The sequence below is a fragment of the Mauremys mutica genome, chromosome 3 (assembly GCF_020497125.1).
Source record: "Mauremys mutica isolate MM-2020 ecotype Southern chromosome 3, ASM2049712v1, whole genome shotgun sequence".
Classification (NCBI taxonomy): Eukaryota; Metazoa; Chordata; order Testudines; family Geoemydidae; genus Mauremys; species Mauremys mutica.
Genome location: NC_059074.1, coordinates 153447830 through 153464255, shown reverse-complemented (window position 1 = coordinate 153464255; position 16426 = coordinate 153447830). Strand labels below are relative to the sequence as shown.

The 16426-nt window shown below is 38.8% G+C and overlaps 1 protein-coding gene across 3 annotated transcripts in view; it reads right to left on the bottom strand.

Moving 5' to 3' along the window:
- The window catches only part of BABAM2 (BRISC and BRCA1 A complex member 2), a 331069-nt gene that overhangs the window by 219502 nt on the left and 95141 nt on the right, over positions 1-16426 (bottom strand). For all 3 annotated transcript variants that reach the window (XM_045011497.1, XM_045011498.1, XM_045011496.1), the window contains exon 5: positions 7106-7300. In XM_045011497.1, coding sequence (XP_044867432.1) covers positions 7106-7300 — 195 coding nt within the window. The remainder of the gene's footprint in view (positions 1-7105; positions 7301-16426) is intronic.

Genomic DNA, 16426 nt, shown 5'->3' with positions numbered 1-16426 from the left:
GATCTTAAGATGTGAGAACTTGAGCTGAAAATAGTGTAGCTGGTTCAGAAGTAGCATTTAAATCAGCGTGGAAGAAAGAACTGGTAAGAGGGTTTTCCATAATAAATCTTCAGGATTTATATTAGGATTATGTAAATTGTAAAACCTAGAGGGCTGCTTTGCAACTATTGTCTACTGAGAAGTTGCCAAACTCTCCCTAACATTGCTGTTTTTTATGCGTCAAGTGTATGCAAAGGAAATGGGAAGGATTTCCTTTCTGTTTCATACGCTTCCTTAAAATGAGGCCTTATCCACCTGGCTATGAGAAGACTACGCTCATTCTTCTAGAAAGAAATAAACATTGGTCTGATTTCCTAAAGATTTTAACCCCGCTGAGACATAAAGTAAGGATATTTCATGCATTATGTCAAAAAAGTGATGGTTTGTCTTTTTTTGTATAACCCCGAGGGGAGGGGGGAGGGGAGAAATACTTTAATTAATCTAACATTAAGCACACAAAAATCAGGATATACCAAGGAAAGGCAGGTGAATGCTTGTTCAATTTTAACTCTGCCTTATTTTTGCATATGCATTACAGATCTGGTATCTAATTACTCATATACTTTTTCTATAACCAATGGGGGAAAATTTAAGGTTGAGTGAATGTTCGGTGATAATTCAGCATTTCCTGACATTTATGTGCCACTTTCATGTTGCAGTACCAGAGTTCTTTGCATATGATTTCCATAGGGTTTGAAAAATTTTAAGTGGACAGAAACAGAAAAAAGAAAGGAAGAAGAAAAAAAATAAAGATGTGAAACTACTGAATGCAAGTACAATATATGTGGTGTGTAAATGAGAATGTGCATGTATATGCAGAGGCTAGGTATATATTATGTACTCAATGAAAGGGTGTGTGGTGTTTGTCTTTGCAGGTAGGTGCAGATAAAGCCATGTACACAATTACAAGCAATCTTAACACCATGTAGGGAGGGGTATCCATACACGCAATCTGTGTGTGTGTGCGCGCGTGTGCGTGCGCGTGCGTCTCTCGCTCTCTGAGTGTGAGGTGAACTGAGGCTCTCTCTGTAGAACATATTAAAGTATGCACTTGGTAAAATTTCTATCGAAATAATTCCATAGGGCATTTTTATAATTCAACTTCAAAGTTTCCCTCCAAACTTAGCATAGCAGGCACTTCTTAATGAGAAATACTTTTCCCATCCCAAGTCTCCTAGTGACCTTTGCCACACTCAAAGCACTCCTTAAAACTACGGGTAATTTCTTCCAAAAGGCCTTTCCACAATAAATGTATAAGGGCCTGACAACTTAAGCCTACCTGCTTGTGCTGGGATTTGTGCATAGTTAACAACACTGTAAGAGAGTTTTTCAAGACTCATCTGTGTTCTATGTATTTCTTATCTGTATGACCCACATTATGTTTGAAATATACAAGGTTTCTATCTACACTGCAAGCTACTTGAGGTAAGGTCTTCATTTTCCTACATGTTCTCTTTAGCAGCAAATACATTTTAAAATTCAGATATCTTTACCTGAGCTATAATAAATGTGTCCATAATTTATTTAATGTTTAACAAATTTAATGTTTCCCCCTCACATAACTCTTAAAATGCTCAAGGGATGTGCTTCAAAATGTATTTAAACAAGTTTTTTTTTTGTTTCTTTGTTTGTTTTTTTAAAGTGAGACCAAAAAAAGTTAGAACATAAGAACGGCCATACTGGGTCAGTCACCTAGACCAGTATCCTGTCTTCTGACAGTGGCCAATACCAGGTGCCCCAGAGGGAATGAATAGAACAGATAATCACCAAAGTGATCCATCCCGTCACCCATTCCCAGCTTCTGGCAAACACCATCCCTGTCCATCCTGGCTAATAGCCATTGATGGACATATCCTCCCTGAATGTATTTAGGTCTTTTTTGAACCCTGTTATAGTCTTGGCCTTCACAACATCCTCAGGCAAAGAGTTTCACAGGTTGACTGTACGTTGTGTGAAAAAAATACTTCCTTTTGTTTGTTTTAAACCTGCTGCCTAATAATTTCATTTGGTGACCCCTAGTTCTTGTGTTATGAGAAGGAGTAAATAACACTTCCTTATTTACTTTCTCTATACCCATCATGATTTTATAGACTTCTATCATAACTCCCCTTAGTCATCTCTTTTCCAAGCTGAAAAGTCCCAGTCTTCTTAATCTCTCCTCGTATGGCAGTCGTTCCATACCCCTAATAATTTTTGTTGCCCTTTTCTGAACCTTTTCCAATTTCAATACATCTTTTTTGAGATGGGGCGACCACATCTGCATGCAGTATTAAAGATGTGGGCGTACCATGAATTTATATAGAAGCAATATGATATTTTCTGTCTTATTATCTATCCCTTTCTTAATGATTCCCAACATTCTGTTTGCTTTTTTGACTGGCACTGCACATTGATTGAATGTTTTCAGAAAACTATCCAAATAACTCCAAGATCTCTTTCTTGAGCGGTAACAGCCAATTTAGACCCCATTGTTTTATATGTATAGTTGGGATTATGTTTTCCAATATGCATTACTTTTCATTTATCAACACTGAATTTCATCTGCCATTTTGTTGCCCAGTCACCCAGTTTTAAGAGAGCCTTTTGTAGCTCTTCACAGTCTGCCCGCGACTTAACTATCTTGAGCAATTTTGTATCATCTGCAAATTTTGCCACCTCACTGTTTACCCCTTTTTCCAGATCATTTACGAATATACTGAATATGGCTGGGCCCAGCACTGTTTACCGATCTCCATTCTGAAAACTGACCATTTATTCCTACCCTTTGTTTCCTTTCTTTTAACCAGTTACCAATCCATGAGAGGACCTTCCCTCTTAAGCAAAATACGCTGTCATTGGATAAGAGCCTTTGGTGAGGATCCTTGTCAAAGGCTTTCTGAAAATCTAAACACACTATATTCATTGGATCCCCCTTGTCCACATGCTTGTTGACCCCCTCAAAGAATTCTAGTAGATTGGTGAGGCATGATTTCTCTTTACAAATCCATGTTGACTCTTCCCCCAACAAATTATGTTCATCTATGTCTCTGACAATTTTGTTATTTACTATAGTTTCAACTAGTTTGCCCGGTGCTGAAGTCAAGCTTACCAGCCTGTAATTGCCGGGATCATCTCTGGAGCCCTTTTTAAAAATTGGCGTCACATTAGCTATCCTCCAGTCATCTGTTACAGAAGTTGATTTACATGATAGGTTACAGATGACAGTTAGTAGTTCTTCAATTTAATATTTGAGTTCCTTCAGAACTCTGGTGAATACCATCTGGTCCTGGTGACTTATTACTGTTTAGTTCATCAATTTGTTCCAAAACCTCCTCTAATGACACCTTAATCTGGGACAGTGCCTCAGATTTGTTACCTAAAAAGAATGGCTCAAGTTTGGGAATCTCCCTAATATCCTCAGCTGTGAAGACCAATGCAAAGAATTCACTTAGTTTCTCTTCAATGGCCTTATCATCCTTGAGTGCTCCTTTAGCATCTCAATTGTCCAGTGGCCCCACTGGTTGTTTAGCAGGCTTCCTGCTTCTGATGTACTTGAAAAAAATTGCTGTTACTTTTTGAGTCTTTGGCTAGCTGTTCTTCAAATTCTTTTTTGGCCTTCCTACTTATATTTTTACATTTCATTTGCCAGAGTTTATGCTCTTTTCTATTTTCCTCAATAGGATATAACTTCCACTTTTTAAAGGATGCCTTTTTGCCTCTCACTGCTTCCTTTACTTTATTGTTTAGCCACGGTGGCACTTTTTGGTTCTCTTACTATGTTTTTTAACTTGGGGTATACATTTAAGTTGAGCCTCTATTATGGTGTCTTTAAAAAGTTTCCATGCAGCTTGCAGGGATTCACTTTTGTACCTTTTAATTTCTGTTTAACTAACCGTCTCATTTTTGTGTAGTTCACCTTTCTGAAATTAAATGCTACAGTGTTGGACTGCTGTGGTGTTTCCCCCGCCACAGGGATGCTAAATTTAATTGTATTATGGTCACTATTACCAAGTGCTCCAGCTATATGCACCTCTTGGACCAGATCCTGTGCTCCACTTAGGACTAAATCAAGAATTGCCTCTTGTGACATTGCAGTCTATATGATTTTACAAAAATATGCTAATGAGTAAATATAATGTAACTGGAATATGCTTCATGCAAAAGGTCTCTTGTAAGATATCATTACAAAGCTTATAATCTACTGAGTTTTATCATCCTATTTGTATAAATGTACCACTCTTGTACCTGAAACTAGAAATATGAAATATAACTCTGAGGGCCTATTGTAATTATGCAAAGTGTCAGCTATTAATGTTGGTTTGGAATGTTGATGACTCCCATTAAACAGGACAATTGACTGCAGATGGCTGTGTTTTACCTGAAAGTCTTCCTGTATACATGTGTGTTAGCAAGTGGGCAATGAAGTCTTGCAGTGACATGTGATCATGTCACCTGAACTGGAATCCATCTTTAACCTGGTGTCTTTCCATTGAGAAGGAGGGGGTGGGAACCCAGAGAGAGACAGACAAAGGATTCCCACCTTGTGCAAAAGATATAGAGAGGGGTGGAACAGAACAAAGCGGGAAGAGCCATCATGAAGAATCCCCTAGCTACCACCTGAGCTGGAACAAAAGCTGTACCAGAGGAAAGAATTGTGCCCAGTCTGAGGGAAAAAAAACAACAAAACTTACTGAAACATCTCTGAGGGTGAGATTATCTGTATTCAGTTTGATTACACACAGATTTGCGCATTTTATTTTACTTGGTGACTTACTTTGTTCTGTCTATTACTACTTGGAACCACTTAAATCCTACTTTCTGTATTTAATAAAATCACTTTTTACTTATTAATTAACTCAGAATATGTATTAATACCTGGGGAGGCAAACAGCTGTGCATATCTCTCTATCAGTGTTACAGAGGATGAACAAATTATGAGTTTACCCTGTATAAGCTTTATAAGGGTAAAACAGATTTATTTGGGTTTAGACCCCATTGAGAGTTGGGCATCTGAGTGTTAAAGACAGGAACAATTCTGTTAGCTGCTTTCAGGTAAACCTGCAGTTTTGGGGAAAGTAATTCAGATCCTGGATCTTTGCTGGAGCAGACGGGAGTGTCTGGCTCAGCAAGACAGGGTGCTGGAGCCCTGAGCTGTCAGGGAAAGCAGGGGCAGAAGTAGTCTTGGCACATTGGGTGGCAGCTCCCAAGGGGGGTTCTGTGATCTCACCCGTCACACCTTTCCTCTTGTGGGTTCCAGGACTAGCTGCTCAAGAAGCAGTCATTTAAGGTGTCAAGAAACTTATCTCTGTATCCCATCCTAAGGTGACATGTACCCAGTCAATATAGTTGAAATACCCCATTATTATTGAGTTTTTTATTGTTATAGCCTCTCTAATCTCCCTGAGCATTTCACAGTCACTATCATCATCTAGGTGGTTGGTAATATATCCCTACTGCTATATTCTTATTACTAGAGCATGGAATTACTAGCCATAGAATTCTATGGTACAGTTTGGTTCATTTAAGATTTTTACTTCATTTGCTTCCACGCTTTCCTTCACATATAGTGCCACGCCCCCACCAGCACGACCTGTTCTGTCCTTCCGATATATTTTGTACCCTGGTATTACTGTGTTCCATTGATTAACCTCATTCCACCAAGTATCTGTGATGCCTATTATATCAATATCCTCATTTAATACGAGACACTAATTCACCCATCTTATTACTTGGACTTCTAGCATTGGTATATAAGCACTTTTAAAACTTGTCATTTTTTAGCTGTCTGCCATTACATGATGTAATTGAATGGGACTTTTTTTCATTTGACTGTTCCTCATCAGATCCTACCTGTATTTTATCATCTTCCCTCCTCTCCTCCTTACTAGGACATAGAGAATCTCCATTAATAGATCCTCCCCTAAGAGAGTTTCAACTCAAAAGACAAATCCTTCAAAAACCATCAGCCACTGAAATCAGAGGGAAGACTCTCATGAAGTCAATGGGTGTTGGACTGAGCCCAAAAGTTAGAAATACTAGAAAAAAGGGGGTTCATAATAGAAAGTTTTTTACAATCAAAACTACAGCTTTTGGTACTACCAAAACCTATTTTAAAGTTTGAATGCAAGTCTGCAAACTAAAAATATGAAGAAGCTTTTCACATTTCAACATAAAATATTTAGGCAGTGTTTGTAGGTACAGGGAGCTAATTTTCTAGGGCATGCTTTCCAAACAACAATTGTGAAAGGATTTCCCTACATTTAATTTCAGCATTTTTTTTTTCCCTGAATGAGGGGTTTGACCAGATACAGTACTGAGACTTACAAAAGCACAGTGGAGGTATGAGACCATGTAAATGTTAAGAGGGTGGTCAGACAACATGTAAAAAAAGGGGTTAAGGGGTTGACAGTGCCCTATAACTATAATATAATCAAATACCCCTCTGCTATCTACAGCCATCAGATAGTGCAGTTCAGATAATTAAACTAAAATCCAGGCCCTGGAGGTGTGGAATTAGAAAACTTCAATGAGATTCAGGCTATGTCTACAGTAGTAGGCTTTGCTGGTACAGCTATAGTGGCAAAGTGCTGCTAGTGGGGCCAGAGCTATACTGACAAAATTGCACTGTTGCCAGTGTAACTGTGTCTATGGTAGGGGCTTTTGACGGCCCAGCTATGTCACTAAAATCACATTCCGTCATACCCTAACTGAAATAACTACGTCAGCAAAAGCCTTCTAGTGCAGACATAGCCTCAGTGGGACAGAACACGTGATTCTCACAAAAAATTTACCAGTTCATCAGTAAACCAGATGCACTGCCATCAGCTCTGAAGACTGTTGCTCACCTGGAAATCAGATTCAAGTGAGGCAATGGAACAGAAGCAGTGAACAAAAGAGGGAGTGGAGCGTGCAAAGGTGAGCTGGGGACAAACAGGTTTTTTTTCACCACTCTAAACACACAGTACGTGTGCACACATCACACAAATAGCTCTATTTTACAAGGTAATGTCTAGAATTACTATAGTGAAAGGAACTCTAAAAGCATTAATTTATTGTGCTCTTATCAGAAGTGTTCTTAATAGCTTACCCAGTTGTTTTTTTTGCCAGCATAAATTTCCATGTTCTCTCCATACTGGGGTTCTTCAAGTAAAGTCTGGTATTCAAACATGAGGCGAGAGCTCTCCCGTAATCGGCTGCATTGGAATTGATGATACTGCTGGACGAGCTCTTTCACAACAAGCAGGAGACATTCAGGATTTGAGGGATTCCAGGAGGCTAAATTCTGTTGAATAAGGAAGAACAAAAGCACAGACTAGTTTACAGCAGTAGAAAGAGATGAGCAGTCTTTCCTACATGCTAATTAGTACTTATAAAGTCCTCATCAACATAGTGTCTTGTTACATCTGAGGACCTGAGACCTTTCCATTCACAAAACAAAAATTGATCTGAACAGTTTATGAGAATTGGTTCAGACAAATGCAGTCCTGTATTGAATCTGAATCAATAAGTATTAAGTCAAGCTAGCACCAGTGAATATGCCAAACTGAGAATAGCCTTGGAAATCATATTGCTCTGCTTATCCACAGAACAGGTACAGCATGGGCTGGAGCAGAACAAGCTTCTACCCAGCTGCCTCAAACACATGCCTATGGGCTTGTTGTCACTGCAGTGTTAATTAGAGTTATAAACTGAGTGTTGCCCTTGACTCGAGTCCCATCCGCACACAAAATCCCTTAACTTCAGTGTGTTGCTGTTTTTAAAACTTGAGCTGGCTGGCCTGTCAGGGGGCATAGGCTACAGCTCAAGTTAACACAAAACATCAGCTGCTGACATGACTACTCTGTGATAACTAATCCAATCACTCTGTGCAGCTCAAGTATTATTTCAGAGCATGGCTGTTCTCACTCAAGTTAGGCTAAGGCTATATCCTCACAGCAAAAAACGTGTGTGGAGTGGAGGGGTTCCCCAGCAGGATAGCTAATGTACATTAAGTATCCCCCTGAAAAATCCTAGTGTAGTTTTTATCACAAAGTAGCTAAGAGAGGTCAACACTATACACTCAGCTGCAGATGACTTCACTTAATTTACCTTGTGTCTCCTAAGATAAGTCTACTTGTGTCTACTAAGGACTTGTGTCTATTAAGATTTTACAATGAGATACCTAATACGTGTTAGATTTAATTTAACTGTATTCATTGTATCATTAATTATGTTACGGTGCCTAGAGCCTGGAACAGGTGTCTACTTTTAAATCTAAATAATAAAATAATAAATAATATCAGTCCCCTTTCTGCCCCTTCAATTTAGGCATCTCTACTCAAACCATCTAAAGAACCTACAATTACTTTTGACATGGAAATATAAACTACTTATAATGGATATTTTAATTGTATACAATCTGCATGTGTGAATAAAAACACATTGACATTTCTTAATATTCTAAAGTTGAACAAATTTTTTTTAGTATGTAACATTTCAAAAGATAGAAAAAGAAAAGGCTTTGTTTTCTAAAAAAAATTAAGAGCAAGTGACTGTTTTGTATTCAAATATATGCCAAAATGTATTTTTTAACCCAGATTTTCATAAAATGAATTAAATCAGAATAAAAAAATATGGAGAGGCTAAACAAGGGAAAGAATCCAGAGTTCTGACTTGTAAAATAAAAAACAGCTGTGTCAAATATCTATTCTGCCATTCTGGGAATGGAGATGAGACGCTTGTGTGTAGGGTGACCAGACAGCAAGTGTGAAAAATTGGGACAGGGGGTGGGAAGTAATAGGAGCCTATATAAGAAAAAGACCCCAAAATCAGACTGTCCCTATAAAATCAGGACATCTGGTCACCCAACTTGTATAGCTATCCAGGCATGAGCTCACAGTCCTATATGAACACTATTTCAAGCAAAATGTACTAACGATACATATCTTGCAGAAGGATGTGACTATTTATTTCGGGTTATTAAAAATAGGACTTTTCATATTTCTTGTAACTGAAAATTGTAAGTTTATAGTACACATCCTCAGACTACTTTTATAGGAATTGAATGTATCAGTGTTTGTGTCAACTTCACTTTTCTTTTTCTCTCTGCAAGTATTACTCTCTTTGGACCACTTCATCATTTATCCGGGAAAAGATTTAAATATTAAATTACTAAAAAGATAGTCCCCAGTTTTAAATGTTATGATCCAAAGTAAAAACACAACTACAATCTGTCAGTGGAAGAGATATTGTGTACGTGTAAAACATCAAGATCCTTTCTTTGCAAAATTGTCATGAAGTTTACCAACATAGGCATAAAATCAATGTTATCAACTCTTATGATTTTATTTCAAGTTTCATGATATTTGGCATTTTCTCCAAACCCCAGATCCTGGAGGATTTTTGTGAGAATCTCAGCTTTTACTACAACTTTTCTAGAAATCATGGCTGGGAGAACAGCCTGAAAATATGAATCATGCATATCCTAACAGCTCAAAATCCACAAGGCAATTAAAAGAATGCATTTTTTTTAAAAAGTCTCATTACTTTTAAGCCACTCTCTTGACCGTTTGGGGCCTGACTCATGATTTTTGAATGCCTGGGGTTGGCAATGCTGCAATATCTACTCACCACTCATTATCAGAAAAATAAAAATAAAATAATGACGATGTAACAGTCACCCATTTAAAAATAGAGTGGGTGAACTGAATTTTGGAAGGCTAGCCTCATTCTTCAAAAATATAGACCCCATTCTTGCCTGAACAGACAAGTCACGCGACCAGAGTGCTTAAGGGAATAGTTATATCCAAAGTGTGTATTTGAAACAGACTAGGGACTGATAGATTTGTAATACCTCTCGTCTGAAAAAGATGCCTTGACTTCAGAACTATGACTATGCTAAAGAGCCAAATGACCTATGATACCTCTATTTTTATCTCTCTCTCTCACACACACACACACACACACGGCAATTGCCTAGAAAACTGTTACAGCTGAGTGCTGACTTATGATCCTGGGACGAAGAATGGTCCAGTGACTAGTTGCTAGCCTGTGACTCCAAAGACTGGGATACAATTTCCTGCTTTGCCACGAACTTCCTGTGTGACCTTGGGAAAACCACTTTGGACACTGAGACAAAGACTCACTATCTGTAAAATGGGGATAATAATAGTGCCCTATCTCACAGACTGTTGTGAAGATAAATACATTCAAGTTTGTGAGGTGCACAGATACTATAGTCATGACCGCCATACAAGTACTTAAGATAGATACCACAGAAGTGATTATGAAAACCCTCAGAACTGACAATCATTTCTTATCAACCTGAGTTCATTTAAGTTTAGTCGATTTAATAAAAACAGTCTACAAAATACTATTCAGTACACAGTGTCTTCTAGGAAACAGAGCTTGCATCATACGGTCTGAAACCAAGCAAACATACAATAACCTCAGACTTCCTGTTCCCAGCACCTCGTCAAACAGAGCATTTCCAGAAAGCTGAAGAATGTAATATGCTTGTATGTACTGACAGCAGCCAGAGAAATAGGAATAACCTTTCCACCAAATTCTATTGTGTTACATCAATGCCAACATGTTGTCAAAGGAAATGACCGATGATATTTTAATAACTGGCCTAATTGTAACTGAGCATTTTTTAAAAAAATAACATTGTACCAGAAAAGAAGGCAGCAAGAGGAAGCTCATTGTCATCTGTTCTGTAAAGAACTATGGAATGCCAATTGCCCTTGTCAACAAGGAACTCAACAATATTGCATCAGAACAAAGTTTTTATACTATTTTGCCACCCACAGCATATCAATTACAGGAATTCAAAAGAAATTATGTCATTGCAGCGCTTCTAGGTTAATGTGTCTTTCATTCAGAAACTAGCTTGATATTAAAACCAGTAGCATGGCAGAGAACTTGTTAGGAAAAAAAACAGAACTTAGCAAACCTAGCAAATGCTGTGAAGATTTCCCAGTGCAGATGTATGTATTTATTTCAATACAGTCACACACAAAGTAAAGTAAGAAATATGCATAATGGCTACATTCCTTTTCTATAGCGCAAGCTATTTATTACACATACTTTTAAGACATACACCACCAAAAATATATGTTTCTCAGGATAAAAATTAGAAGTGGCAAGTGGACATGATGTTGCCAACCATTCTATTACCTTTTCAGTTATACCATTTTTATTAAAAGGTCTTTTTTACATGAGGTTGCACCAACTAAAGATAAAAAGAAAAACCTTAAAAATTGTTTTAACACAACTGCGTGAATAAATTGAGATTTTTCTCCGTGGGATTTTTTCCTAAGTACTACTCAGTTGCTGTAGTATTTGCTGATCTGAGGACACTTAACTTTTCAATCATCTTCTCCTCATCCAATCTCAATAATATGTGAAAATACATGTTTAGCTGTTCCTTAAGTGTTTCAAATAATACCTTCTTTAAAATATTCCTTCTTTTATTTTACAATAATCCAAAGGCAATGTAAGCACTCTGCTGCAATTTTCAGTTTTGGGTAGAGAAAAAAGTTAAAAGAAACCATTTAAAAATGTTAAGAGTCATCAAGTTATATTTTAGTTAGTGATTATAAAACATATGATAATCACTACAACTAAATCGCGAAGAAGAGTAATAAATTAAGTTAGAAGCCAAAAAGTTTGCCCACCCCTGACCTAAAACTTAGATCAACCTAGCAACATCATCACATCGCTGTGCAACGTAGTTAGGTCAACCTAACCCCCACTGTAGATGCAGCTAGGTTGACAGAAGAATTCTTCCATTGACATAGTTACTGTCCCTTGAGGAGGTGGATTTGCTACAGCAAACAGAAAGACCCCTTCCATCACTGTAGCAAGAGTCTACATTCCAGCACTTTAGCAGCGTAGCTGCAGCTATGCCGCTATACCTGTAGACATATCCTAAGTTAACTCAAGTTAAGAACACATCTTTTTTTCCTCTAGTAAAGGCAAGGCCCAAGAGAAAAATATAGTCATTAACTTAACCAGGGTGAAACATGGTGATGAAAAACAAATGTGTGAAAGGAGATGGCAGTAGCTTTTCTGTATACCCACTTATTTTCTGTTAATTGTTAGCAGGTGTTTCAAGGCAAAACCCCTGGTGCTCTAACAGCACAGTTCACTGCAGTGTCTGGATGCAAGAAATAGTATTAAAAAAAAAAATCAGTCAGTTTCAAATAGCATCAGAGTCAACTATGCTGAAAACAAGCCCTCTGTAATCTGCGGCTACAAGATTTGGCACAGAATTCAATCCCTGTCTAAGCAACATACACTCCAGACTGTCATTTAATCTTTCTTAAAATTATGCATTTAGTCATTGTGGCTGCAAAGAAGACCTTGAAAATGTGAACAGAGCATAAACAGATGGAGTGTTGTCTTCCAGAGCCTGCAGACAGGCTTCATGCAACCCAAAAGGTACGAACTATGCCATTCATCTCAATTGGTTATTAAGCCTGAAACTTAAAGATAACTATTTAAATAACAACACAGTTAACTATTTCACTGATGATCATTTTAGCAGAAACATTCAGCTATGGCAAAATGACAAACTGTTTCCCATGCCTCTCCAGGTGTTAAAAGCTCAACTGCCCCTATTCAATTGTTATAGCCTCCAACTTTACCCAACAACATTTATGATGCAGTTACACATTGTCACTGCAATAATGAAAACTGAAAATGAGAGGAGAGTATTTTCTTAAAATTGAATTTAACAAAAAATAATGGACTTATGTACACATAGTATTATTAACTTTTGTATTTAAGTCAGTAAGAGTCTAAATTTTTTAGTGTAATTGAAGTTGCTGTAAAATTTCCAATGGACTAATGCAATTTCACAGACACCAGTGATCTATTAACACCTCTCTGCAATACAGGAAATCCAGGCTTGATTCTAATTCCTTATCTCTTGTTCCGCATGACAAGTGATACGTCTTCACTGCAGTTAACTTGAGTTATCTGTACTCAAGTTACTCCTCTCAAGTTAGATGAACTTGAGAGACCTCACTGTGAAACAACACGTAAAAGTTACCACAAACATAGCTCAAGTTATTGCGTCCACACTGATTCTGTTCTCACTCTGGAGGCATAACTCATTGTTCTTAGTACTGCACTTAGCTAAACCACTCTATGAATTCTTTTTCAGTATACAATGAGAGAACTCTTATCTTTTCCAAGAAGTGGTGCTAACTCAACAACTCATTCAAGTAAACCACTTCCACTCCACTTTTCTGTCCACGGTCTCCACTACAACTGGTGGCAAAGCATTGATCCTACTCTGAGCAATAAACAGTGCTTAATGCTGGCATTAATGCAACCCATGTGAGTTTCATTTTGCGGGGAGAAAAGGGGGTGACGGTGACTGATATAGGGCAAGAGATGCAGTGGAGAGCATTTCAGCATTGGCTTAGTGCCATGGGAAAGAAGCAGCATGCTTTGCTAAGAAGAGCTGCATTCAGAGTTGGAGGAATGGAGACAGCCAATGCAGTTTGTAATGGCTGACAAATCCCCCTACGATGACTGGGGGTTCTGGGCCAGGAGCACAGTGGTGGGACTGCATCATCACGCAGACCTGAGACAACAAGCTGTGGACACAGAACTTCCACATGAGGAAGACCAAATTCCTGTAGCTGTGTGAGGAGCTTGCTCTGACTATTCAGCACAAGGATATGCAGTTGAGAGGAGCTGAACTCAGTCCAGCAGAGGGTTGCTATTGTCAAATGGAAGCTGGCTACCCCAAATAGTCATAAATCTGAGGTTAATCAGTTCAGCATTGGCAAGACAACTCTTCCATTGTGGTAGAGGTTTGTCATGCAATTATTGCTTTGATCCATTCATGTATGGTAATGTCTGAAAATGTCCCCAGAGTAACAGTGGGCTTTGAATACTTTGAACAATGGGCTTCCCAAATTGTGGTGGGGCTGCTGATGGCTCCCACAGTATTCTTGCCAGCAAATTAAAGAAGTATGGATTAGATGAATGGACTATAAAGTGGATAGAAAGCTGGCTAGATTGTTGGGCTCTATGGGTAGTGTTCAATGGCTCAATGTCTAGTTGGCAGCTGGTATCAAGCGGAGTGCCCCAGGGATCGGTCCTGGGGCCAGTTTTGTTCAACATCTTCATTAATGATCTGGATGATGGGATTAATTTCACCCTCAGCAACTTCACAGATGACACTAAGCTGGGGGGAGAGGTAGATACACTGGAGGGTAGGGACAGGGTCCAGAGTGACCTAGACAAATTGGAGGATTGGGCCAAAAGAAATCCGATGAAGTTCAACAAGGACAAGTGCAGAGTCCTGCACTTAGGAAGGAAAAATCCCATGCACCGCTACACACTGGGGACTGACTGGCTAAACAGCAGTTCTGCAGAAAAGGACCTGGGGATTATGGTGGACAAGAAGCTGGATATGAGTCAGCAGTGTACCCTTGTTGCCAAGAAGGCCAACGGCATATTGGGCTGTATTAGTAGGAGCACTGCCAGCCGATCGAGGGAAGTGATTATTCCCCTCTATTTGGCACTGGTGAGGCCACATCTGGAGTACTGCATCCAGTTTTGGTCCCCCCGCTACAAAAGGGATGTGGACAAATTGGAGAGAGTCCAGCAAAGGGCAACAAAAATTATTAAGGGGGCTAGGGCACATGACTTACGAGGAGAGGCTGAGGGAACTGGGGTTATGTAATCTGCAGAAGAGAAGAGTGAGTGGGGATTTGATAGCAGCCTTCAACTACCTGAAGGGAGGTTCCAAAGAGGATGGAGCTAGGCTGTTCTCAGTTGTGAAAGATGACAGAACAAGAAGCAATGGTCTCAAGTTGCAGTGGGGGAGGTCTTGGTTGGATATTAGGAAACACTATTCCACTAAGAAGGTGGTGAAGCACTGGAATGGGTTACCTAGGGAGGTGATGGAATCTCCATCCTTAGAGATTTTTAAGGCCCAGCTTGACAAAGCCGTGGCTGGCATGATTTAGTTTGTGTTGGTCCTGCTTTGAGCAGGGGACTGGACTAGATGACCTCCTGAGGTCTCTTCCAATCCTAATATTCTATGATATGTGCTCATTAACTGCCCTACCTCCTAAAGAGCACATAATCCTATCAATTGGAAAAGATACTACTTATTCGATATGAGAGCTTTGGTGGTTCATAGAAGGAAGTTCCTGGACTCCCACATGGATGGCACTGAATTGTACAACTGAATTCAGGAGATCTGGCGTATCTGAATTTGGCCAAGTTAGGACTTTGCTCCTAACCAATACTGTGGATTTCAACAGTATGTCTGTCCTCAATGTTGTTTTGGGAGACCCAGCCTATCCTTTATTCATATTATATTATATTATTATTATTGTGTTACCACAGCACCTAGGAGCCCCAGTCACAGACCAGGGACCCCACTGTATTAGGCAGTGTACAAACATAGAACAAAACGATGGTCAGGCCACACCCAAAGGGGCTTACATTCTATTTATAAGACAAAAGACAACAAATGGATATAGACAGACAACAATGTGACAATATTGGTCAGCATGACAGGCAGTGATCTCTACTCCCCTGATGTAAAATAACCTGCCATAGAGCAGGTGCAGACTAGTGGTGGAATATGCCTTTGGCCGACTGAAGACAAGATGATATTGTCTATAAAAGAGTTTAGGTTGTAGTTTGCATCCGCAAAGAAAGATGCAAGGAGAGAACAAATTGGAACACTTAAATATCAAGTCTTCTAGCTCAATAAGGTTATATACTGATTGGATTCTGAAGGGAGAGACCTGTCCAGATGATCCGCAGCCAGAGAATAAGTCTGAATGTGAGTTTTTAAAGGGTGGCTGAGTACAAAGAATAACATGAAGGAGCATCTCAGCATTAACAGGAAAGATAGAGGTCCCTCTCACCAGTGTATAGAATTTACCTTTTTAGACTAGTCATGAGATCTGACTTCGGGCTAAGAAATAATATTCAGCCTTTAGTCTGGAACACAGTGTTTCATGTTCTTTTCTTTATCTTTACACAAACCTCCTCAGCCCCTATATCAAAACTTCATAATGGGTGAGAATTCTCTTTTCCCCATTTTTAGCTTATTAAGAACCTTGTGTCCATTAGGAGCTAATTCATAGTCAATATCCTGTTGTGGCATCTATTTCAGAGTTTCAGGCAATGTCCACAATAAACTGTAACCTCACAATATCAGAAAGAAAATAAGTGAACATAATTTCTAATTGAATACAAGTTGTTTTTCTTAAGAATGTGTTTAAATATCCAGGTTGCCAGAATATCTTCCAGGAATGTGATTTTTAAGAAGACAGCTTGTTACTGTTTTTCCTGGCTACACTACAGGAAACAAACCACAAGATCTTATTTAAGTCAGTGTTCTTCTGTATTTCTAAGCAAAAAACTAACTCCAATCAATTTCGTG